Source organism: Urtica dioica, chromosome 10 (assembly GCF_054948205.1).
Source record: "Urtica dioica subsp. dioica isolate 48M chromosome 10, U.dioica_male_clone48M_v1_H2, whole genome shotgun sequence".
Classification (NCBI taxonomy): Eukaryota; Viridiplantae; Streptophyta; class Magnoliopsida; order Rosales; family Urticaceae; genus Urtica; species Urtica dioica.
In genome coordinates, this window is record NC_142765.1 from 18,768,261 (window position 1) to 18,795,215 (window position 26,955).

General features: G+C 43.4%; 1 protein-coding gene across 1 annotated transcript; it reads left to right on the forward strand.

The window, feature by feature from the left end:
- The first annotated feature begins 11,404 nt into the window (after window positions 1-11,404).
- On the forward strand, window positions 11,405-26,323 carry LOC149383735 (uncharacterized). Its single transcript, XM_089628927.1, has 3 exons — window positions 11,405-11,687; window positions 23,578-25,545; window positions 25,946-26,323. The coding sequence occupies exons 1-3, from the start codon at window positions 11,450-11,452 to the stop codon at window positions 26,317-26,319; spliced, it is 2,580 nt and encodes an 859-aa protein (XP_089485053.1). The 5' UTR covers window positions 11,405-11,449; the 3' UTR covers window positions 26,320-26,323.
- The last annotated feature ends 632 nt before the right edge of the window (window positions 26,324-26,955 follow it).

Below are 26,955 nucleotides of genomic sequence, written 5' to 3' on the forward strand. Positions count from 1 at the left end.
CATGAATGCTTATGTCCTTATGAATAAGATATAGAATATGAAGGTCACGTTTTTCCGTTCATATGCTATATAGAAGCACAATAAATAAATATAAATATTTTCTAAGTTATTATCTCTGTTAGAATTTAATTAGCTTTTATTGCTTCATTAAATTCTTATGTTGAATATGTTTTATTGTTTAAGAACTATTTAGAGCTTTGAAAGCGTCTAAATAAATATTATCATTATTCGACAATGACTTGTGCGAATAATAAGTAATAAAGGAGACACAACTAAAAGTTAGTGTTGATGATGAATTAAATTAGTGGGAGTTTCCTTAATTGGAACCTAGTCACTAATATTCGTATTGATTGAGTGGGAGCATCCTTGAATGGAACCTAGTCACTCTAGAATGGGAGCATCCTTAATTGGAACCTAGCCAGTCTAAAATTCAATAATCGAGTAGGAGCATCCTTAGCTGGAACCTAGCTACTCTTATTCATTGACATAGTTGGATTATCCATAAATGGAACCTAGCCACTAAATAACCAATATTATTGAGTGGGAGCATCCTTAATTGGATTCTAGTCACTATTGTTCAATAAAAGAGTGGGAGCTTTCTTTAATGAAATCTAGCCACTTGTTGTTCGATAAATAGCAACATCCTTCACAGGATTAAACCCATCATTGAAGATGGCATCCTTAACCGGAATGAATATGCTATTATTCAATAATTAAAGTGGAAGAGTAATCAATGATTACCTTGCCACATAAATCAATGAATTGAAAGGAATGATAATTTTGAATTATCTTGTCGTTAAAATCAATAACCTAGTGGGAGCATCCTAGAATGGATCCTTGTCACTCTTATCAACAATTAACTTTCCTTAAATTGGAAAGACATGATCTTGAGATATCACTCTCGATCATACTAACTTGTCTGAAAGTTATTAGCCCATGTTTAATAGATCTACCTGTTAAGCTATTAGCTTAAAGGAATAGAGAGATCTATAAAAGGATTAATGAAATGGTTTAAGCTTTATAAGCTATAAGGTAAGGGATTGAGCCCTTAAGGAGAGACATTATCATCAATGATACTCTTCTTTCTGATACCACAAACCACTTCATTAGGGATCTTCAAAATTGAAGATGAACTGTCCTTTGGGGATGAAGTTCCAATAACATAAAGACATGGATCGAAGTAGTTATACTACTAAACCTTTTGAAATATGAAAGGTAGATCCTAAGTACTTAACAAACTAGTCATGATTGTACATGGATGTTTGTTATAATCGATATTTTGAGAATGATCGATAAGTATAGCTCCTAAACAAGTGTCATGAATAAAGTCATTACTATTTAAGTTCTAGACCTCATTATGACACAAGTAAATTGACTGAGCTAACTGTTTCTAAAATTAAATTTAGAAACGACATGCTCGTTCCATTATGTCTCAAACATACTTATTGATATAAGGTATGAGCTCAATGTTGAGGCTATTGACATTGTCTTTAAAAGGACTAATAATTAGACCTTAGACAATGTCGTATTTCCGAGAATAACTACATGTGTTGTAAACACTGTAATTTCTGGAAATAGTGAGATACTTAGTTATTTAAATATAGTAGATCCTTAAAGTCCTGTGTATATATTGAATATGAACACGACAAACAAGGATGAACTATAAATAACCAAGTAATGGAAATAGGTCAATAAAGTTCTTATTTAAACACGTTCAATAAATCACACTATAGTAAGTGGTGATGAGATCAAACCATGCAATGGTGCAACCTGTTTTGGCACCAAAGGGATGTACACCTTGATAGGGAGACTTGTTATCTTTAGATATAAAGTCTGGTGTATAATCTAAAGGTATGCGAAGTGTTAATTTGTTCTAAAGTAAATTTATTTACTGTGAACAAATTGACTTGACCTTAAATGGTAAGTCAAAGAACACTTGCAAAAATGCATGAACTAGAATAATATGAAAATGGGACAGATGTCAGATCGACAAAAATGATAGAGTATAGATAAAAGTGGGAATTCATATGATGGGAATCTCAATCATGGGTCAAAGTCTAAACCGTCTATAATGATGGCAAAGAATTAAATTGGCTAAAGGAAACTTATCTTCTCTGGTCAAAGTGGGAGATTGTTAGGAATATTGCCCACTTGAAGATAATGAATAAATGATTACTAAATTCGATAATAAGATAACTTTATTAGCATTATATGATTAGTGGGTTGAGTTCTAAACAATTAGAATCAATAACAACTATCTTCCATAGCCTCCGTATCTAACTGAGTCACGTGCTGGGCACCTGAGTTCGGGCGGTGTGCTAAAACATGGTCGATGACTGATATACGCCTGGAAAGCTATATCTAAAGTCATATATGTGGAACACATAGGTGAAGGCTGATCACTATGTGGGAGCATTCTACACTTGTGGTAAGTGTACGACCTGGACAGGTCTTGGTGTAGATGTGTCGTTTAAGGACCGTTACGACACACTAACCGAGGCCACTATGATGGTCACAGTGAGACTTGATCTAAATCCTGAAGTGATCATGGACACTGGGTTATGTTACTGAGCTCTTTGACTCATTCGCTAAAAGGCTATTCATGCTAATCACAGCTTATGTCTTGGGAGTTTTCTCAGAGCATGATTCGAGTGGGAAGTGATTTACAGATACGGAATCCAGCCTTCCTGAAAGAAGGTTAATGTTCACTCACCTAAGGGTTGATTCCAGAACCGATAGATTGCTAGCACTTTCGAAGTAAGTAACGTTCGAAAGAATCTTTCGCTGGGGAAGCAACAATGCTTAGGGCTGATATGTATCAAGAGAAGTATAACGGAAAAATTGACTTCTCTTGACACGGGTTGAACCTGGAGGATCTTGATCACGAACTGACTATATCAGTGGACACTCGTCACGATGAGTAAATATAATTCTAGTATAAAGGAGAGTTCAGTCTTGGCTTACAAGGTGGAGTATTTGACCAAGATTAGACGAATCGATGGACAAAAGAGAAAGGACTATTTCGTCTTTTTCATCGGATTTGTTAAGCTTCTATTACTAGGTCCATAGTCCCCGATTCGGCTCTGATAAAGGCGGATAAGAACTTTCGTATAATAATGTTTATCATTATTAAATCTCACTTGCTGTAATTGTGATTGACAGCATTAATTCTGGAAAACGGGTATTCGCAGAATTAAATAAATATTTATGGTAGAATTGTTTATTTATTGTTTGATCAAGTAAATAAACAATTATTAATTATTTGTTTATTGTTGGACCAAGTAAATAAATAATTAATTGGGTTTTAAGCAATTGGGCCTTGCACAAAATATGAAAGTCGGATTTAGGGTTTTGGCACTAGGGTTTGCGCAAATCCCCTTGGCCGTGTGCCTAAAAACCGATTTTTATAATATTGGTATTTACCAATATTTTCTCTTTAGTTGTTTAAATAAAGGAGAGAGAATAATATAAGATATTTTCCTATATTTTCTCCTTATTTAAAGGAGAGTATTTAGGAGAATATTTAGGAGAATATTTAGGAGAAAATTTAGGAGAATAATATATTCTCCTTTATTATCTCACTAAATAAATTATTCTCTATTTAAATATCCCATAGATATTGATCTGATGGATGAGAGAAAAAGTAGGATTCACTTGTTGAGATCCAAGGGCCTAGATTAAATCCTCTAGTGTGAACACAATAAAATGAAATAAAATATTCTGGAAGATTCCATGAATATCTCATTTTACTACTATAAATAGGGGTTCATGAGAAGGCAAAAATAAGCAATTATTTGAAGCAATTAATTTGTGGAAAATTTCGTGGCTCTCCCTCTAGGGTGTGCGAAATTTTCAGCCTCTCCCTCCCCTCGGAAATTCGTTTCCATTCTTAGTAAAATAAGAGCGAGATCTCGAAACACCTAGTTTCGTGATCTCGTGAGATAAAGACTGTGCCCACTCATCTTTCTTATTCGCCTCAGAGATTACGTTTCGGAAGACTAAGGTGTCATCCTCGAGTCCTTCATCAAGACGTTCAAGACGAAGACGGATTGTGAAAGCTTTCAGTTCGTGAGCCAAAAACTGTAAGTATTCGTTTTTCGCTCTATATCGGTTGCTTGACTTATATGCTCTCGTGAATTAAATTAATTAAACATAACTAGATCTTGTTAATTATAACCATAATTTAATTAGCTTATGATCAGCGTAATTAATTATTTTTCCGCATTAATATGGTTATATGGTGGAATCATCTCAAAAGAGGCGCGTCGGAGCGATCGTTCGTGTCCGATGTGCGCTCGATCCACCAACAACTTCGACACCTCGACTTCGTCTTTTCTTGAAGGAGAGACCAGTCCCTAGGGCAGATTTGAGGTATTGGAGAATCCTCATGACTGCGTCTATGTGAGTTTCCGAGGGATTACTCATGAATCAACTTACCATACTCACTGCGAATCCAATATCTGGTCTCGTGTGGGTTAGGTAGATGAGTTTTCCTACGAGCTGCTGAAATCTTTCTTTGTCGGTGGCGGCCTCGTTGGTGCGAGCTAGAAGTTTCACATTGGCATCCATCGGAGTGTCAACTGGTTTGCAGCCAAGCATGCCAGTTTCTTTGAGGAGGTCCAACGTGTACTTGCGCTGGAAAACAGAGATGCCCTTTTCTGATCGAGCTACCTCCATGCCGAGGAAGTATCGTAGGCTGCCGAGGTCCTTGACTTCGAACTCAGATGACAAAGTTTGCTTCAGCCTCCTGATCTCTTCCAGGTCGTCTCCGGTGATGACTATATCGTCCACATACACACTAAGAATGGTGTGCTTGCCTTGTGTGGAGATTTTTGAGAAGAGTGTTGGATCTGCTTGACTCTGCTCATAGTCACAACGTTTGAGCACGTTGGTGAATTTTTCGAACCATGCTCGAGGGGACTGTTTTAGTCCATATAGTGACTTCTTGAGTTTGCAGACTTTGTTGGCTCCTTGATCTTTGTCAAATCCTGGTGGGAGTTGCATGTAGACTTCCTCTTCCAGTTCGCCGTTTAGAAAAGCATTCTTCACATCGAGCTGGATGAGAGGCCAATCTAAGTTGGCTGCTAGTGAAAGGAGGATTCTGATGGTATTGAACTTTGCAACTGGAGCGAATGTTTCTTGATAGTCAATGCCATACGCCTGCGTGTACCCTTTCGCGACAAGTCGGGCTTTATATCTCTCCAGGGTCCCATCTGGATTGTGTTTGATGGTGAAGAGCCATCTACATCCAACAGTTCGCTTCCTGGTGGTAGCTCGACGATATCCCACGTATCATTCTTTTCGAGGGCTTGGATCTCAACATGACTTGCGTCTCGCCACTCGGGACTTTGAAGGGCTTCCTCGATGGAGTTCGGCACTTTTCCTTCATCTAACTTCGCCACATAGGCTTGGTAGCCCGTAGATAAGTTCTCATAGTACACGTAATCCTCCATCCTGTATTGACCACACGACCGAGCAGGTTTTCTCACTGCAATGGGTAAGTCTGGAGATTCGATGTTACCTTGTTCAATAGTGTCGTGGTTCAGGTTCGGAGAGACATCTTGGTCGCGAGCTTGTACCGGACTCTGGGTGATATTCAGTTCGCATGGAGAGGGTTCAGAGGCTTGCGAGCTGGGAATATGAGTTGGACTGGGCGAGCTGGGAATTTCTTGAACAGGTGAGGTCGGACTGTGGGGTGAGCTGGGAATTTCTGGAACAGGTGAGGTCGGATTTTGAGGCGAGCTGAATTCTGGGTTTATGATGAGCCAATTTGGGAAGTCATTTTCGTCATTCTCCCCCTGACGAGCTGAATTGGCGAAGTAAGAACTGAACTCATGAAAAGATACATCCATTGAGACTATGAATTTTCGTGATCGGGGTTCATAGCATTTGTAGCCTTTCTGGGTTGCTGAATAGCCAAGGAAGATGCATTTGAGCGATTTTGGTTCAAGTTTACCTTGGCCATAAGAATGGGTGAAGACTGAACAGCCGAACACTTTCGCAGGTAGGGTTGAGATGAGTCGACAGTGAGGGTATGTCTCTAGAAGGACTTGAGATGGGATTTTATAGCCAAGGACACGAGATGACATTCTGTTTATGAGGTAGGTGGCTGTGAGGACTGCTTCTCCCAAAAAATGAGATGAGACGTTTGAGGAGAACATGATGGCTCGGGCGACCTCGAGAATGTGTCAATTTTTCCGCTCGGCTACCCCATTTTGTTGCGGGGTATGAACGCACGAGCTGGAGTGAATTATGCCATGTGTTTTGAAGAAATCGCCGAGCTCATAATTAAAGTAATCTCGAGCGTTGTCAGTGTGGACAATTTGAATGGATGTGTCGAACTGTGTTTGGATCATTTTGTGAAAGGTTTTGAATAGATTGGATGTTTCAGATTTTTGTTTCATCATGTATATCCAACCGAGTCTAGTGTGGTCGTCAACAAAGAGAAGGAACCATCGAACTCCAGTGATATTGAGAACTTTTGAGGGCCCCCATATATCACTGTGAATTGTGGCAAAAGGACGAGATGGTTTGTACGAGGTAGGGTGATACGAGCTTCGAGAATGTTTGACGAACTCACACATGTCACACTGAATGGAATTGATATTTTTATTGATAAACAAAGTAGGAAACATTCTTTTGAGATACATGAAATTTGGATGCCCTAGTCTAAGGTGATTGAGCATGATCTCTTTGTACTGGGGTGAATGTTGGGCGAGCTGACACATGGCGGACTGATCTGGCCTGATGACATAGAGTCCGGTACTCAGCTCGTCATTATCAATCTGTCTCCCCGTGACCTGTTCCTGAAACACACATGAACTCTCATCAAAAACAGTTCGGCACTTAGAGTCTTGGTTGAACTTATGCACAGATAAGAGATTGCACTGTAGTTGAGGAACAAAAAACACTGAGTCTAGTCTCATGGACTTCGACAAGACCACGGTGCCAATACCAGTGACTTGAGTCTTGGCTCCGTTGGCGATGGTGACTGATATGCTTCTATTACACACAGAGTAAGTTGTGAATAGACTTCGATTACCAGTCATGTGATCAGAGGCACCGGAGTCAACAATCCATGCCGTGGGATTCTCTGAGCTTACATGGAGGGCTCTAGGAGAGTTACCTAGAGGACCAATGCCCGAGTGTTCTCCACTGAGTTGGACTTGTTGGAGAAGCTTCTGGAGAATAGCGAGCTGGTCGTTGCTGAAGGGAGAGGAGTCTGAGGTCGAGGTCGAGGCAGCGGACGAGGTGGATACTAAGTTTCCGACTGAGTTCAGATCCTTAGTATCTTGGGTTGACTTCGAGCTCGATGGTTTCCCATGCAGCTTCCAGCAGGTTTCTCGGAGGTGTCCAGGTCGTCTGCAATGATCGCAGTAGGGGCGAGGTTTGCGAGGTTTCTCTGTTGAGACGCGGGCTGCAAGAACTTCGTCTCCATGTGTGGTGATGGCGGACGAGTCTGAGGATGAGCCCGGAAGTGAGCTCGATTTGATAACTCCCAGCATGAGTTTCCTCATGCTTTCCTCGTGTCTGACCGCAGAGAAGGCTTCACGGAGAGATGGTAGTGGTTTTGTAATAAGTATCCGACCTTTGACCTCATCAAGGTCTTGATTGAGGCCGGATAGTAGTTTAAACACACGTTTGGTCTCCACTATCCTGCGGTAGATTTTTGAGTCTTCGGAGGTGGTCCACTGGTGCTGTTCGTAGAGGTCGATCTTCTGCCATAGATGTGTGAGCGAGCTGAAGAACTGAGTAACAGACATCTCTCCTTGACGTAGGTCGTGGAGAGTTTTCTCAGTTTCAAACAGCTCAGACATATCTTCTGAGTTGGAGAAGATTTCTCTAGCTGCTTGCCAGATTTCTGCTGCCGTTCGGTAAAGGAGGAAGGTTTCTCCGATTTCGGGGAGCATAGAGTTTATGAGCCAGGACATCACCATGCTGTTTTCGGCCTTCCAACTCTTGAACGTCGGATCTTCGATCACAGGAGATGTGGCCACGCCTGTGAGGTAGTCATCTTTACCTCGTCCCGATATGAACATGAGCACAGATTGGGACCACTGTAGGAAGTTGTGGCCATTGAGTTTGTGGCTCGTGATATGTTGGGAGAAGGATTCAGATTGCGACTGAGTGGACGTGGTTTGAGTGGTGTTCATGGTGGTTGATTTTCCCTGCTCTGATACCATGTTGAAGTTTAGAGAGAGAGAGAGAGAGTCGAATCTGGAGAGAAGATAAAGAAAGAGAGAATCAGAGAAGAGAGAGAGTGTTCCGAGACTTTGAATATTTCTTATATTTGATATGAATTCGTATCACCTATTTATACATATGGTGGGTACAAGAGAGAGAGAGTAATAAATACATGTGTAATAACTACTTCTAGGAAATAGAGAATAATAAATATACACAGAGAACAAGACATAGGAAATAACATGAGAAATAAATGCGACAATTTCCCATGTGGAATGAGTTCCAAGGAGTGAGGACTTCCGAGGCAAGCTTGTCAGCAGAAGGGCGAGCTGACGAGCTCGACGCGGAAGGGCGAGCTGATGAGCTCGACGCAGAAGGGCGAGCTGACGAGCTCGACGCGGAAGGGCGAGCTGACGAGCTCGACGCGGAAGGGCGAGCTGACGAGCTCGACGCGATAGGGCGAACTGACGAGCTCGATTTCAACATGTTCTTTATTTATTTTTATTGAAAAACACACACATCACACACACATAAATATGCATATATATATATATATATATATATATATATATATATATATATATATATATTTATATACATGTATATTTTACTATATTATTCCATATATATGGGCAAACTAGTAACGTAGCTTTTTTGAAACGTGATATTTATGATCTAGCCCACGTTTGGTAAATTTTGTAATCTAGCAATTTACTGAAATTTACGATTATGAAATATCGAATATACCCTTGTGTGGTTTAAACGAGTGAAAATAAAACAGTAGCCAACGTTTGAGTCCTACTAATAAGAAAGTCAACAACATCATCAGGCTTAGTACACGCTTGGATTCAAATTTGAATATTTAAAAGGAAAATCATTAATGAATATAATATAAGAAACAAATTAAATATTGATTAAAATAAGTAAATTGTGAATCGTCAATAAATTTTCGTTAATTTTTATTTATGCGTGTAATAAATAAACAAAAATAGACCAAAATAAATAGGCGAGATATTCAGCCGACTTTTAAACAAAAGATAAACATGTAAATTGTTAAATGACTAATAAAAGCCAAGTCATCAATTGTGGCTATATTTGAAACTTAGCTGAAGCGTTGGCTAGATTACAATTTTCACGTTTCAAGTGACTTAGTCTATATAATTTTTCTAATTTTTATCGACAGTTTTTTTTTCCACTTTTATATAATATTTTTACAAACTATTGACAAACGATATATTAAATCTTGCCATGCATTGTCGATAATATTCAAGGTAAAACGAGTACAAAAAAATATTTGAAAGTAGCTATCAATTTCACGCTGAATATATTGCATTGCATTATGTGAGATTTAACTAACTACAGTTAATAGATTGACTATTATTAGTATTAAGAAAAGGGCATTGTAGCAAAATAGCCAAAATGAAATTATGAAATTTGTTTTTATCCTACGATTTCACAATTTTTAGGGAAATAACATGTGGCAATAATTAAAGTCCGATTTACTCTTATTTATTAACAAATTCGTCATTTTCTCTTTCCTATTTTTTTCTTACACTTTTTTTTACATAAAACTTCAAAAAAACCATATTTATCTCATATGAACTCGAAATCGAGTGATTCTAAATCCTACGGATTCGTGACGCCGAGATCTTCAAAAATAGATCCATTGTGTTTGATAAAAAAAATCATGTTTAATACCATAGATATAGAAAAATCACGTTACTACCTTAAATATGGAAATAACTGAATTTTTTTGAAATTATCAAAAAAATAAATGAAAACGTAAATATGATGCATTAAACATTATTTTTCATCAAACACAATAGGTCTATTTTTGAAGATCTCGACGCCACGAATTTGTAGGATCTGAAATCACTCAATTTCGATTTCGTATGAGAAATATACGAATTTTGGAAGTTTTGATACAAAAATTATTATTTGAAAAAAAATAGAGAGAGAAAGTGACGAATTTGTTAATAATTAAGGGCAAATTAGACCTTAATTATTGTCACATAAACCATTTGGCTATATCCCTAAAAATTGTCGAACGTATAGATCCAAAAGCACTTGTTTAAAGTGACCTAGTTAGTTACAAATCTCTTAAGAAAATTAATAGTTAAAGGAAATATTTGTTAATATAAAATTAGTATAGATACCAATCTTGAAGAATATATATATATATATATATATATATATATATATATATATATATATATATATATATATATATATATATATATATTTGCAAAATAGGGAAAAATGAATACGAGATATTTAAAGTCAATATCCATTGATATTTTCTGGACCCCAAAAAAAAGTTGAGGAATTGGTGTCCATGTCGTGTGAACAGATTGGAGTAACGAAGATGACTAAGTTGTCCACATGATTTATACCAATATGGACGTTTTTAGGAAGTTGACTCAGCTGGTTAAATTATTAGGCATAGTTAGAGTGTTATAAGGTGTACAATGGAAGAGCACACATAAGTAAATCGATTTCAGATGGAAAAATTTATAAACAGTAGAACGTATGAATCGGGAAAAATAATAAATTTCGGATGGAAAAAAAATAATAGCACATATGAATACATTATACATAAACGACGTTTTTAGCCACGCGATTGATTGAATTCCAGTCCGACGAAATGGAGCCACGTATCGTAACTAATGGTTATTAGTTGAGGATATGTGGGCCATTCGACGTCAGAATAATTGAGAAACAAAGACCATATCCCATATTTACGAATATGGACGACAAATGAAAAATAACCAGCTATATGTATAGTATCGCATACGTACATAGAGATATTTCTTTTATAGTCTTCAAAATGTATCTTCACTCGACCCTCGGTTTGAGCCTCTTTATGCTGTTTTGTGCAGTGGCTTCGGGTACGTCTTCGGACAAACTCTCGCTGTTGGATTTCATGGCTAAGATAGACGAGGACGGTCCGATGGGTCTGCTTCGAGAGTGGAACGAGTCCACACACTTCTGCTCGTGGCCCGGCGTCACGTGTGGTCGCCGCCACCGAGACCGAGTCACGCGGCTGGATCTCCGGGGCTGGGGGCTAAAGGGCCAGCTGTCCCCGAGCATCGGGAATCTGAGCTTCCTTAGAGTGATGAACATCTCAAACAACAGCTTTGGCGGAGAAATCCCTCACGAGATCGGTCGGCTCTTCAGGCTTCGAGCGTTGGACTTTGACACGAACGGCTTCGGCGGCGAAATTCCTGCAAACGTATCGGGATGCTCGAGCCTCCAAAGTGTCAGAATGTCCGAAAACAATCTCGTCGGAACGATTCCAACTGAGATCGGCTCGTTGTCTAACCTTCTGTTTCTCAGCTTACATCGCAACAATCTGGTCGGAGAAATCCCATCGTCCCTCGGGAATCTCTCTCGCCTCGTCTATTTTTATATCAGTCGCAACACTTTGAGCGGAACCATTCCGGCCACCATCGGTAGTTTAAAAAACTTGAGGCGATTTGATGTTTGGGATAACTATTTACAAGGTACGAACACTTGCATCTTTTATCATTGCCATACTTGTCTTTTAGTTTTATGTAAGTGACAGCACTTTACTCAGCATTTTAATTTTATTTCCCTTCAATTTAGTCTTAAATTAAAAAGAGATAATTCATAATTAATACAGATAGATGCATGATACAAATATACAGTATAAAAAGCCAAAATTCTAAAAATATACGAGGTATAAATCCAACGAGACACTAATAATCCCGTTGATGAGAAAAAGTTGTTATCATGCCCTTCTCTGACTAATCAGATGTAGTCCGGTCTAGTATAAAACGTGACTAGGCCGTTTCAAACGGTTCAGAAAAATTGAAAAGAAACCTGACCATTTTAGACCGGTTTAAAGTAATAGACTAGACCAGATTTGATAATAATAATAATAATAATAATAATAATAAAACATGTTAAACTTGATCGGTAGTTTGAAAAACAGCGGTCGGATTTAATGTACGATATTTTTTATTTTTTTAACACCTCCGCTAGGCTAATTGTGGAAAATGGATCCCTTTTATTTGTACAAGTCCCTGAACTTTAAAACCGTACTTGACAATTGACACCCATATATTTTTTACCCAGCCTTCATAAACATAATATTTTTTTGGGTGATGTAGCTAAATAGTCAATTTAAAGTTATGGATTTGCAAAATAGTCAAAGTTTGTCTTAATTTAGTGAAATAGTCAAAATGTGCAGCAATCTGGTTTCAAAAAAAAATTTAACCCCTAGATTAATTTTTTTGAAAGTGATAAATTACTTATAATTTTGCTATTATGTTGAAAAGTTGAAACTTTGGCTATTTTGCTAATTAATAAGTTTCAAATTTCTATTTTGTACATTTTTTCCATTTTTTTTTTAGCAAATCTGAAGTTTGCTACATATGCAACCTTATTAATTATGATAAAAATAACTATTTCATATGAAAAATCACAAATAAACCATATTAATGTTTTCAAAACAAAAAAAATTGGATCACAAACACCAATTTTTTTTTTTTTTTTTAAAGACCGGTGATGTGTTTTACACATGAACTAACAATCTTACCCTATTAAGAAAAACGGTACATTTGTAATTTCGTAAAAGAAATTATAGAAATTTAGAAGAAATAGAGGGCTACATATACTAAATTTTAAAGGATGATTAGGGACAATGGTGCTAAGAAAACAAAAACAAATGAAAAAAAAAAACACAACAAAACATCTATCACAATTTTCATGAGCTACATGTACGGAATGTTAGAAATCTTACGTTAATAATATTTATTTTTGGGAATAAAAAGACAAACTTGATAGTAGAAGAAAGAAAATAAATAAAAGACAACAACAACAATATAATAAACGGAAAAGATGAAGGGAAGACAAGACATGAAGAACAAAAGCCGATGATCGTTCGACGGTTCCTTAAAGCAATATTGCCTTCTCACGGGTGTTGAAATCGACGAGCAATTTAGTAATTTACCTCCCAAGATACAACGGCGGAATGAGAAGAGATTTACACCAACAGAACTTCTCCGACGAACTAAACCTGTAACAGAACCAACCATCGGACAACAATAGAAAACAAACAATTTCGGAGAGAAAAGAAGAAGAAGAGAGAATATGTGTTTCTCAGTTATGTTTCGAAGGAGAGCAAATGCCTCCTTTTATAGCCTTAGGGTCTGAGCATGAACACACACTAATTCATATGTTACAAACCGTTCATCAAATCAAAATGTAAACCGTTTAAGGTCTGATTACGTTTTCATTGATATGCCATATCTAATACACAATAAGAGATTAATTCTCATAATAACACAAAAGTTATTTGAGGAATTAAGAACTTCAAGAAGTGAAATTTGCAATTAAAAGATAAGGATCGGCGGCGGCGGCGGCGCGCGCGTGTGGTGGGCTAACATCCTTGGTCCAATTACTATATTGAACACTTATAAACTCTAATGGTATATAAACCATACCAATTTCTTCATTCCCAAGCAATGTTAGACTCTAGATTTTCACTTCATTTATACACACTAAATGTGATTTTTATGCATACTTTGAGCTAGGGGTGTACAAAAATTGATCGAAAATTGGTTAAACCGATAACCGAACCGATCCGGAACGGAAATTCGGTGCCACGTCATCAAACCAAACATTCGGTTCGGTTAACCGAAACCGAATTTAAGAACCGGTTCGTTTATCGATTCTCGAAAACATTAAATTCGGTTAACTGGAACCAAACAATATAATAAAAAATTACATAAGTTGACATATTAAAAGTTTGGACTAATGGTAAGGGGATTACTCTCTCGCTTTGCACCCTGGGTTCAAATTTAAGTTACACATAAACTTTAATTTTAAATTTAACCCGTGTTTTTAATAAATAGAAAATGACATCCATTGCTGGGAATTCGAACTTGGATCTCCCACCGAGACCATGCGCTCCACTTCCGCTACGCTACCAAACGATTTTTGTCGCAAACGATTTTTGTCAAATTGCGACGTAAATATTATAAATCGGTTAACCGTAATTCGGTTTTAGTTCAAATTGGACCAGTTTCGGTTTCTATTTTTGATAAACCAGAAATTCGGTTTCGGTCCAAAATTATGTTAAAAACCGAACCGAACTGAATCAATTTCTTATTCATTATAGTTCGATTTTGGCAAACTTATAATCGATATTATACCTCATTCCGCAAGAAATAATAATACGAAATAAATTATCAAATTTCGTTAAGGGGACCCTGTTGTCGGTCGTTTTCGGAAAACCCGAGACGCCAAGAAGACACGCCGTTCAAAGGACCGATGGTCAGGCCGGAGGTCCTGAAGAGCGGCAAGCCTTCTGTCACGAGTCGACTGGCAAGTCCTCGTGCCAAACTCTCACGAGCCTCGAGTCGTTCTCCTCGAGTCGAGCCTCGCGTCGTTCTCCTCGAGTCGAGCCTCGAGTCGTTCTCCTCGAGTCGAGCCTTGAGTCGTTCTCCTCGAGACGAGCCTCGAGTCGTCCTCCTCGAGTCGAGCCTTGAGTCGTTCTCCTCGAGTCGAGCTTTGAGTCGTTTTCCTCGAGTCGAGCCTCGAGTCGTTCTCCTCGAGTCGAGCCTCTCTCGTCAAGTAGAAACCTTCATATTTCGCGTAACAAGTATGGTACCTAAAGAACCCTAAAGGCCCACAAGAGTACGACGAGACGGACCATGCATCGCGCGCGCAGCACGCCGCGCCGGCCAGCCACACAGCAAGCCGCGCGCCGCGCCAGGAAGACCGCGCGCCGTGCGAAGACACGCCCGCACCGTGCGCCCGTGCGCCGCTCATCCCGCGCCGCGCCTGATGACCCGCGCGCCGTGCCCCCTGCGCCGCGCGCTGCGCTTTGTTCGCCGCGCGCGTCGTGCGCCTCCACTTGACGGCGCTCGCGCCCTAGTCCCACATGGACGAAAAAAAGACCTTCTAAGGCCCTCAAACACCTATAAATACCCCTCTCATTGAGGGGAAATCAACCCCATTCATTCTCAAGGAACTTGAGACTTCTCTCTGCTTCTCTAGATGCCATCCTTGGCCTGAAGCGGATTCTCCTCGATTTCTCGTTCTCAGAGGTTCCGAAGCACTCACGGGGACTTCCCGGACGTTGCTCCCCCGGTGCTCACGCACGCCCCCCGGTGCTCACGCACGCCCCTAGGGTTCTCGACTAGAGTCCCCCTGCGCGTCTAACACGCCAGACGCGCACGCGATCTCCGAAGTTCTAAGACGCCGCCGAGGACTCCTCCGCGCCTCGTCTCCTTCGTTGAGTACGCTTCTCCACCAAGGTTCTACGCCTCATACTGCGTCTTACATGCCTGAACTACGTTCTGACCTGATCCCACACACGGGTACGTAGGCACGGTCACTCCTCCTCCTCACCCTCTACCTCTCCCGAGAGGCGGGTTGATCGGAGAAAACCTAGCTCGAGACTTTCGAGTTCACACTCTTGGCCCGGGTGCGATCACTTGGTCCGGCCTTGGATCGATCCGCCCGAGGTTTTCAATAGTTGTTCATTTTCGTGCGACAACATTTTGGCGCTAGAAGGAAGGGACTTCCCGACCTGTTCAGCCCGAAATCCCTTCTGTTCATCTTCTTCTTTTCTTCTACAAACTCAACTTTCTCGAACTTGAGAAAAGATGAGTAGTCAACCACCCGTACGTTCTGAGGGCGTTAACAACCCCGATAACGTCACTGGGACCAAAAAATACTTCTTGCGCTCCCGAGCGCATGGTGACGAAGAGTCGCTCCACGAAGAGAGCTCGACCCGTTCACCATCTCCATCTCCTGATAGCAGGGACAACCGCATCATGGAGTTGGAGGAGAGTATCCACCGACTAAAGGTGAGGAACGCAAGGTTCCACAGCCGACTGGCTGCAAAGCAACTTGTGCGTGACACGGTAATCCCCAACGGGGATCCTGAGAACCTCAACGAGGAAAGCCACGACCGCGACCCTGATTATGAGGGTACTGGCGATTCGGAGGATATCGAGACTTCTCTCACGAAGGACAGGAACACCCCGCCGTGTTAGAAGCCGGTCCTTCGAATCCCCTACCCCGGACAGGTGACGCGCCGGCTGCTTCTCAAGAGGGAAATTACCGACGTTCGGCACTCGACCAACTAGGTCAAATGGAGAATGTTACGTAGAGTCAGGGCACGCGGAGAGCGCACCGTCGCAGACGAAGCCTGCGCCTCCATACGACCAGCCCTGATCTTAGGGATCACCTCACCGCCCAACGCATCGAGCGTGGCGATGACCTAAGGGAGCGACTAAGCTCTCGGCCAAACATCCCCGTAGCAGCCCCAACTAACGGGAACCGCCGCACGGGTCAAGGGTCAAATGAAAGGTGGCAGGTAACTCCTCCCGAACAGGGAGTTACTCCGACTACCAGTCTCGATGTGATCACTATGATCCACAATCTTCGAAATGAAGTACGAGATCTCCGAGAACACGGAATAGGCGAAAGTGCCTATGGGGTCGTCGAGGAGAATCCATCGCCTTTCACGGCTCAGATATTGGTCGAGGTATGCACGGGAAATTTCAAACTCCCGAACCTCGCTCCCTATGATGGAAAAGCAGATCCTGCTTACCATATCCAGCACTATGAAACCTGGATGACGATGCAGGGTGTCTCTCATGGTGCTATGTGCCAAGCTTTTAGTCTTACCCTCCCCGGGCCCAGCTTCGAGTGGTTCAAGAACTTAAGACCAGGAAGCATCCACTCGTTCAAAGACCTGAAGGACATGTTCCTAGCACGGTTTGCTACATCTATGGTCCAAAAGAAGACCAAGATGTACCTGTGGTCAATCAGGCAAGAGAATGACGAGTCTCTTAGACGATACCTCGCCCGATTCACTGAAGAATCGAATAAGGTCGACCGCTTTGACGACAAAGACGCAATCACTGCCATCATCGAAGGCTTGCGCACAAGTGACTTCCTTAAGTCCATCGTCGGCCGTGTCCCTTCTACCATGGCCGAGTTAATGACTCGAGCCAAGACATTCATGGGAGTCGAAGATTACCTCGATGGCCGCAAGGGCAATAATCAAAGCCCTCACCGCCGGGACGAGCCTAGCGACGAGCAAGGCAACTCCCGTAAAAGACGAAACAGAGGAGGTCAGACGTCTAATAGTCGACCTCCGATGCCCCAAAAGCCGCGACTTGTGGAAAACTTTAAAGGCTACTCGTCGTTCACGCCATTGAACACGACGCCGGAGCAAATCCTAGCTTTAGCACGTGACAAATTCACTCCCCCGGCTCTAATGAGCAAAGATCCCGCGAATCGCGATCGATCTAAATATTGCGAGTTCCATCAAGAATACGGTCACTTGACCTCCGAATGCTATAGTCTTAAAAGGCAGATCGATGCATTGATCCAACGGGGTGAGTTAAAAGAGTTCGTGTTACGCATGATTAGCGCTGCGGGCCCCACCACGAACAGACAACAGTCTGGAAAGGGAAGATGAACAGCCGCTTCTGCCGACCGAACCACGACTACTGCCAATGTTAATCCACAGCTCCACGTTGTAACCACCATACTGGGTGGCTCACAAGATGGAGATTCAGCCCGACAACGGAAAAAATTCCTAAGGGTCGTAGCTCAAGAAGACGCTGCTATGCACGTCAACCTCACCTACGAGGAACCTCCGTCCGTACCTCACAAGACGATGTACTTCACCAACGAAGAGGCCAAGCGAGTTGTGCATTCGCACAATGACGCGATAGTGCTCAAAGCCCAAGTGGCCAATAACTTGGTGAAAAGAGTTCTCATCGACAACGGCAGTGCGGCCGACATAATTTTCAAGTCCACCTTAGAGCGCATGAAGCTCGGGGGGCTACGCCCAACTCCGACCTAAACGCCTATATTCAGATTCACTGGGGAGAGAGTCATGACCGAATGCATCATTGATCTGCCGGTCACCTTCGGAACTCCCGAAGGCATTGAAGTTGTTCACATGGTCTCATTCCTGGTGGTTGATCAGGAGTCGCCATATAATGTCATCATTGGGCGACCTACGCTGAACCGACTAAGGGCTATTACCTCTACATACCACCTACTGGTGAAGTTCCCTACCAAGGATGGAATCGGCATCATGGCAGGAGATCAATCCCAAGCCAGAATATGCTACATCCAAGGAATCGATGGAAAAACCACTAGAAAGACGGTTAACACGATCTCCCAACTAAGAGATAGCGTCGAGTCAGCCAAGGTCCTCCGCGAAGTTCACGAAGACATCTGCACGACACCCAAGTGCAAGGTGCCGACGTCCTCATCCAAACAGGGAGAGACCCCACAAAGTCTGCCAAGTCATACACGGGGAGACATACAACATACACGGATGAGACACCGATCCGTCGCCTGTGATATGCGGAACACTTGAGAAAGTACTACCACTAGCCAGCGCTCCCCCCATTTTATTTATTTTCCAACATTCAATAAGGCCTACGAGCCAATGTTTTAGGATTTCAAATTTTTGCAATATTAATAAAGTTCGAGGTTTTTCTTTCAAAATCCATTTTTTCAAAGTTTTTCGGTCATCAAAATATGATTGTAAACCCAAAAACGCGGGGGCTAGTGACATAGGCGATGGTAAGTACACTCAAAATCATCAAGAAAGTAAGCTCCACCCAAAGAATGTACGCTCCACCAAAACAAAACACCCGAACATAAACGTGAACGAGCGTTCAACTAAGGCGCCTCTGCGGCGCGCCATAAGACATCCCAGAGATGCAGGCTAAGACGTCTCCGCGGCGCGCCATAAGACATCTCAGAGATGCAAGCTAAGACGCCTCCGCGGCGCGCCATAAGACGTCCCAGAGATGCAGGCTGAAGACGCCTCTGCGGCGCGCCATAAGACATCCCAGAGATGCAGGCTGAAGACGCATCCGCGGAGCGCCATAAGACATCCCAGAGATGCAGGCTGAAGACGCCTCCGCGGCGCGCAATAAGACATCCATGAGATGCAGGCTGAAGACGCCTCCGCGGCGCGCCATAAGACATCCCAGAGATGCAGGCTGAAGACGCATCCGCGGCGCGCCATAAGACATCCCAGAGATGCAGGCTGAAGACGCCTCCGCGGCGCGCCATAAGACATCCCAGAGATGCAGGCTAAGACGCCTCCGAGGCGCGCCATAAGACATCCCAGAGATGCAGGCTGAAGTCGTCCCTCGCGACGCACCTAAGACGCCTACATGGCGCACCAAAGCCGTCCCTCGCGACGCACCAAAGACGCCTACATTGCGCACCTAAGACGCCTACATTGCGCGCCAAAGCCGCGTACATGGCGCACCCAAGTCGTCCCTCGCGACGCACTTAAGACGCCTACATGGCGCACGCATGACGCCTACATGGCGCAACCAAGTCGTCCCTCGTGGCGCACCGAAGCCGCCTACATGGCGCACCCAAGACGCCTACATGGTGCACTTAAGACGCCTACATGGCGCACCTAAGACGCCTACATGGCGCACGTAAGACGCCTACATGGCGCTACCACGTCGTCCCTCGAGACGCACCTAAGACGCCTACATGGCGCACGTAAGACGCCTACATGGCGCAACCAAGTCGTCCCTCGCGACGCACCTAAGACGCCTACATGGCGCACGTAAGACGCCAACATGGCGCAACCACGTTGTCCCTCGCGACACACCTAAATAGCCTACGTGGCGCATCTAGGCCATCCCTCGCAACGTGCCTATGACGCCTAAACGACGCACAGAACCGTCTCTCACGACGCCCTCTGAGTCGCCCCAAGGCGTTGTATGTGATGACTAATCGCAATGCACTTGAACCGCCACAAGGCGCACCTAAACCGCCATACAAGGCGTAGGTCCTGCCATCTTCGCCACCGTCAGCTGAGCGCGATCACACTCGCCTTGGGAGACTCCCCATTCCATGCGAGCTAATGGAAGCTGCTCGCAAAGACTCGCGAACTCCGCCTCTGAGCAAGAACCTCGCTTGGCCCGAGCTAGCTGAGACTTCGCTCGAGCAAGCACCTCCGGGAAGAGTCCCAGGCAACGAATGAGGTCGTGTAGAATCTCCTCGAGTCGAGCTTCGCTCCCCGAGTCGAGTTATCCTCCTCGAGTCGAGCTTCGCTCTCCGAGTCGAGTCACTCTCCTCGAGTCGAGCCTCGCTCCCCGAGTCGAGTCATTCTACTCGAGTCGAGTTTCGCTCCCCGAGTCGAGTCATCCTTCTCGAGTCAAGCCTTGCTCCTCGAGTCGAGTCATTCTCCTCGAGTCAAGCCTTGCTCCTCGAGTCGAGTCACTCTCCTCGAGTTGAGCCTCGCTCCTCGAGTCGAGTCATTCTCCTCGAGTCAAGCCTTGCTTCTCGAGTCGAGTCATTCTCCTCGAGTCAAGCCTTGCTCCTCGAGTCGAGTCATTCTCCTCCAGTCGAGCTTCGCTCCACGAGTCGAGTCATTCTCCTCGAGTCGAGTCATCCTCCTCGAGTCGAGCTTCGCTCCCCGAGTTGAGTCATTCTCCTCGAGTCGAGCCTCGCTCCTCGAGTCGAGTCATTTTCCTCGAGTCGAGCTTCGCTCCCCGAGTCGTGTTTCGCTCCCCGAGTTGAGTCATTCTCCTCAAGTTGAGCTTCGCTCCCCGAGTCGAGTCATTCTCCTCGAGTCGAGTCTCCTCCTCGAGTCGAGTCATTTTCCTCGAGTCGAGTCATTTTCCTCGAGTCGAGCCTTGTTCCTCGAGTCGAGTCATTCTCCTCGTATCGAGCCTTGCTCCTCGAGTCGAGTCACTCTCCTTGAGTCGAGCCTTGCTCCTTGAGTCGAGTCATTCTCCTCGAGTCGAGTCCCGCTCCTCGAGCAACCACCTGTAACGATTTGAAGAACAGGCTAGCCAAAGCAAGACAATTGCAAAATAAAGCAAAAAGACAAACAGAGGAAAACTTGCCCTCTGAGCGTGGAAAACGCCATGACAAGAGAAGTCTACATCATTACTCGTTACGACGTCCTTCCGCATCTTTAACAGAGACTCGCACTCACGCCTGGGGAATAAGGGCCGATCTTCCGAATGCAGACAGGGAAGCGTCACCAAAGCTGGAATGGTGGATGCCCCTTGAGACCGACTTATGCTCGGTGCGTGATCGAACTTTGAGTACTGATCCCCGAGCGGTCGAAGCCCTCCGGTGCGGCAGAGCCTTCCGCCAGGTGCCACTCCGTCTTCTCGAAGCATCAGCCCACAGCATCAACCTCCGTCTCCGAGACCTCGGAATGAGCACGCCTTTGCGAAACGCAAAAGTGCAGTCGCCTTCCAAGCTGGCCGAGACAGAAGCCATGATCTTCCCCTAATAGGTCACGATTACACAATCGTCGCCCTGCTAGTCACCGTCGAGTCCCATGGACTCCGGGTCGAAGGTATCGTCAAACAAAACGCGATCGAAGAAAGACTTGGGCGTAATCTCACCAAAAGATCAACAAGCCGCGACACGCCGGCACGCTTCTGCATGAATGCACGCCCTACCTGCCTGCGCATGTCCCCGCTGCTCCGGGGCTAGAGAGATGGATGCGAACGTGTCCGCCTCGCCCACGTTGAGCTACGCCTCTCATCCGCTTGGATCCTCCTCCACATGTTGATCACACACTCGTGTTGAGAGAGACGGAAAAGCGAGAGAGAGCACTTGCAATTGTGAGAACGTTCTATATAAATCACAAAAGCTTCGCGACGGCGAAGCCCTGGGAGATAAATTTTCCTCAAACACCCGGTGGAAACAACTAAAAGTTCACCGCCCGGGGCCTCCCGAGCGATAAACTTAGGGGGCTAATGTTGTCGGTCGTTTTTGGAAAACCCGAGACGCCAAGAAGACATGCCGTTCAAAGGGCCGATGGTCAGGCCGGAGGTCCTGAAGAGCGGCAAGCCTTCTGTCACGAGTCGACTGGCAAGTCCTCGTGCCAAACTCTCATGAGCCTCGAGTCGAGCCTCGCGTCGTTCTCCTCGAGTCGAGCCTCGAGTCGTTCTCCTCGAGTCGAGCCTTGAGTCGTTCTCCTCGAGTCGTCCTCCTCGAGTCGAGCCTTGAGTCGTTTTCCTCGAGTCGTTCTCCTCGAGTCGAGCCTCGAGTCGTTCTCCTCGAGTCGAGCCTCGGGTCGTTCTCCTCGAGTCGAGCCTCTCTCTTCAAGTAGAAACCTTCATATTTCGCGTAACAAGTATGGTACCCAAAGAACCCTAAAGGCCCACAAGAGTCCGACGAGACGGGCCATGCATCGCGCGCGCAGCATGCCGCGCCGGCCAGCCACACAGCAAGCCGCGCGCCGCGCCAGGAAGACCGCGCGTCGCGCGAAGACACGCCCGCGCCGCGCGCCCGTGCGCCGCTCATCCCGCGCCGCGCCTGATGACCCGCGCGCCGCGCTTTGTGCGCCGTGCGCCTCCACTTGACGGCGCGCGCGCCCCTAGTCCCACATGGACGAAGAAGAGACCTTCTAAGGCCCTCAAACACCTATAAATACCCCTCTCATTGAGGGGAAATCAACCCCATTCATTCTCAAGGAACTTGAGACTTCTCTCTGCTTCTCTAGATGCCATCCTTGGCCTGAAGCGGATTCTCCTCGATTTCTCATTCTCAGAGGTTCCGAAGCACTCACGGGGACTTCCCGGACGTTGCTCCCTCTGACCGAACGCCCCCCGGTGCTCAAGCACGCCCCTAGGGTTCTCGACTAGAGTCCCCCTGCGCGTCTAACACGCCAGACGCGCACGCGATCTCCGAAGTTCTAAGACGCCGCCGAGGACTCATCCGCGCCTCGTCTCCTTCGTTGAGTACGCTTCTCCACCAAGGTTCTACGCCTCATACTGCGTCTTACACGCCTGAACTACGTTCTGACCTGATCCCACACACGGGTACGTAGGCAGCCGACACACAAGGCACGGTCACTCCTCCTCCTCACCCCCTACCTCTCCCGAGAGGCGGGTTGATCGGAGAAAACCTAGCTCGAGACTTTCGAGTTCACACTCTTGGCCCGGGTGCGATCACTTGGTCTGGCCTTGGATCGAACCGCCCGAGGTTTTCAATAGTTGTTCATTTTCGTGCGACAAACCCCACTTAAATCGTTGCCTAAAATCACCGGCTCATTTGATAATAAATACTCTTTAATATCCAATTCCTCTCTAATATTCCAACACGGAATACGGATAACTCTATCTCTAACAACTTTATATAATTTTTTTTATTATTTTTTATTTTTAAAACTGCAAGTTCGAAGCTAAACTAATATATGTTTAATCTACAGATATACTAACCATGAAAATTTAAAAAAATATATTAAAATGAGCATTTATAAATTAAAGCCACATCGTGAATTGTCTTCCAAAATTATCTACTTTTTTTATGCTGATTTTATACATCTCCAAGTTATGATACACACGAGGACTTAAACACTAGTTGATATTTTTAGAAATGTAACAGGTAACATTCCCCTTTTGCTCTACAATGTCTCAACACTCGAGTATTTCAGCGTTGGAAGTAACAAACTTGAAGGAACTCTCCCTCTGGACTTGGGAAAAACTCTTCCAAACCTTCAAGAATTTTATTTTGAAACAAATAACTTTTCTGGAATCATTCCCGCCACAATATCCAATGCCTCAAACCTTATTATCTTCAGTATATCATCAAACGAGTTCTTTGGCAAAGTTCCTAGCTTCAATGGTTCCCCACATCTCAAGGATTTCTCTATCGATGCCAATAACTTGGGTTACGCCGAGTCAGGAGACTTAAACTTTTTGTGCGATATCATCAACACTACTCACTTAGAACTCCTGAGTATCAGCACCAACAATTTTGGAGGAACGATCCCCTCATGTATTGGTAATGCAACGAGACTCCTGTACTCGGCGTTTGGAGAAAATCAGATTACTGGGAATATTCCGGGAGAGATAGGAGATCTTGTAAGCTTGGTGTTGTTAGCATTGGAAAGTAATCGTTTAACCGGTCACATACCGAGCACAATAGGAAAACTGTCAATGGTAACCGAAATATCGTTGTGGCGCAATAAACTCTCAGGCGACATTCCACCTTCTATGGGAAACTTGACATGGTTAAGTAAATTATATCTGTATGAGAACAGCTTACAAGGAAGTATCCCTAAAAGCCTTGGAGAGTGTAAAAATTTGCAAGTTTTAAACATCAATACCAATAATCTAAGCGGTTTGATCCCATCACAAATCTTGAGCTTATCATCGCTGTCCATAGGCCTTGATCTGTCTAAAAACCAATTTTCAGGTTCAATTTCACCTGAGATCGGAAGATTGGCGCATCTAACCTTTATTGACTTTTCTGAAAATAAGCTCTCCGGTGAAATTCCAAAAAGTCTTGGTAGTTGTTCAAGCATAGAGTACCTGTACTTGCAAAATAACCAATTACGAGGCTCGATTCCAGAAGATTTGCGTGGTTTGAAAGGAGTTCAAGTGATAGACCTTTCCCATAACAACCTGTGTGGTCAAATTCCGACTTTTTTAGCGGAGTTTCGAGGAGAGTTGACGCGTTTGGATCTCTCATTTAATGAGTTGGAAGGTCAGGTACCAGTACAAGGGGTCTTCAAAAATATGAGTGAATTCTCAGTAGCCGGAAACACAAGGCTTTGCGGAGGCTTGCTCGAACTGAAATTGCAAACTTGTGTCTCAACTACCCTCCACAAAAACCATAAGCCTTTTCCAAAGAAAATTTTGATTGTCATTATTGTTTGTTGTGTGGTGGTGGGACTGAGTGTTGTATTGGCCATTGTAACGCTATTGTTTCTCAAAAGGAAAAGAACAAAGCCTGCGTTGCAGACATCAGTTGGAACTTCACTGCCTAGGGTCTCCTACGGAGATCTCGTCCAAGCAACTGATAGCTTCTCTTCCTCAAATTTGATCGGCGTAGGCAGTTTTGGCTCTGTCTACAAGGGAATCTTGAGCCAAGAAGAAAACAAACTCGTCGCTGTAAAAGTCTTGAACCTTCATGTTTCGCGAGCTCTAAAAAGTTTCGTGGCCGAGTGCGAATCTTTGGGGAGTGTCAGGCACAGAAATCTCGTCAAGCTTCTAACGGTGTGTTCGAGCAGTGACTTTCAAGGGAACGATTTCAAGGCTTTAATCTACGAATTTATGGAGAACGGTAATCTTGAGGAGTGGCTCCATTCTGGACAAGCGGGGCAGCGTTTGAGTCTGATTCAGAGGATCAAAATCGCCATTGACGTGGCAACTGCTCTAGACTATTTGCATAACCATTGCTCTGAATCAATTGTACACTGCGACATAAAGCCGAGTAACATTCTGTTAGATGAAGATATGGTTGCTCGTCTCGGTGATTTTGGATTGGCAAAGCTTCTGAGAAATAGTATTTCAAACCAAAGCAGCTCTGTGGGGGTAATTAGAGGAACCGTCGGCTATATCCCACCAGGTACTTCTTTTATCAATCTGTAGTTAACAAAGTTTGTTAATTAACCATTTAATTTTTGCCATATGTTCAATATAATGAGATACCATCTTAAATGCAATAGCTATGCTAAAATAAGATGAAGAATGTTAGATTAATGGCTTTTTTGGTAGATCCAAAAGTAGTTAACTTCTACTAGTACTGAACTCATTTGCTAAAGCAGGTATTGTAGTATTTTCGCTACTGATATTGATGAATAAAAAACAATGCTTTGTTTTCACAGCTTAATTTTATAAATATATGTGGAGTAACTCGCAATCTTATTTTATTTGTTTAACAATGTGAGATTCTTATGTAACTGGCGGTCTTATAAACCTTATTAAGATGTAAAAGCCTTATTTAATTGGTATCTCATGCATCGCAGAGTACGCCACAGGAAGTGAGGTGTCGAAATGGGGGGATATATACAGCTTCGGAGTCCTTTTGTTGGAAATGTTTACTGCAAAGAGACCCACTGACATTATGTTCAAAGATGACTTCGACTTGAACAACTTTGCTTCCGCGGGAATCCCAGATCGCATCACCGCGATATTGGACCCTGTGATCTTTGAGGAAGAGCAAGATCAGGAGGAGATAGTGTTCAAGTCTTCTGTGATTTCGATTTTCGAAATAGGAGTCGCGTGTTCTTTAAAACGCCCTGAAGAGCGGAGGAACATCAGCGATGTTGTTGCTGAGTTGCAGAAAATACACGACTTACTTGCGGGCAGAAGGACACGGAATCGCGTCTACAACATATAACGATCTGACGGTATTTTTATTTTCTTCATTTTTTTTTAACAAAATAGTCGTTAGTGTAATTAAACAGTGACACACCAAAGCTTCTTTACTTAAAAATGTTAATAAAACTGTTGATAAAGATAAATGATAATGACTATTGATCTTCTCAAACTGTGTACTTTTCAGAAATCTGGGACAAAGATTTTGCGAGATTGAAGTGTTGCCGTTCAGTCTTGAATTCATACTTCTTGTTAAGTTTATTTTACTATCTTCACATTCCAAAGAGATTGTCAGGCATGACTGCTGGTTTTACTGTTTTCTCTGCTTTGTATCTTATTGATATTTTGTCACACTATTTTAAATTTTAATGTTCGATTGCAATCAAACAAGATCGCCATATTTTCTTCCTTTATAATGGAAAAATGTGAGAAGCACATCAGATTGTTAGTGAAGTCATTTTGGAACTTTAAATATTTACTTACTATTCTTAAAATGTTCATAATTTCTGAAACTGCTAATATCCATTGAAATTGCTTACGCCTTGACAACATATTACTTTCAATTCTTAAAATGTACATTAACTGGAATTATAAACATTCATTAAAATTGTTTATATTTACTTTTTCACAACTCATTTCTTGCAAATATACACATCAC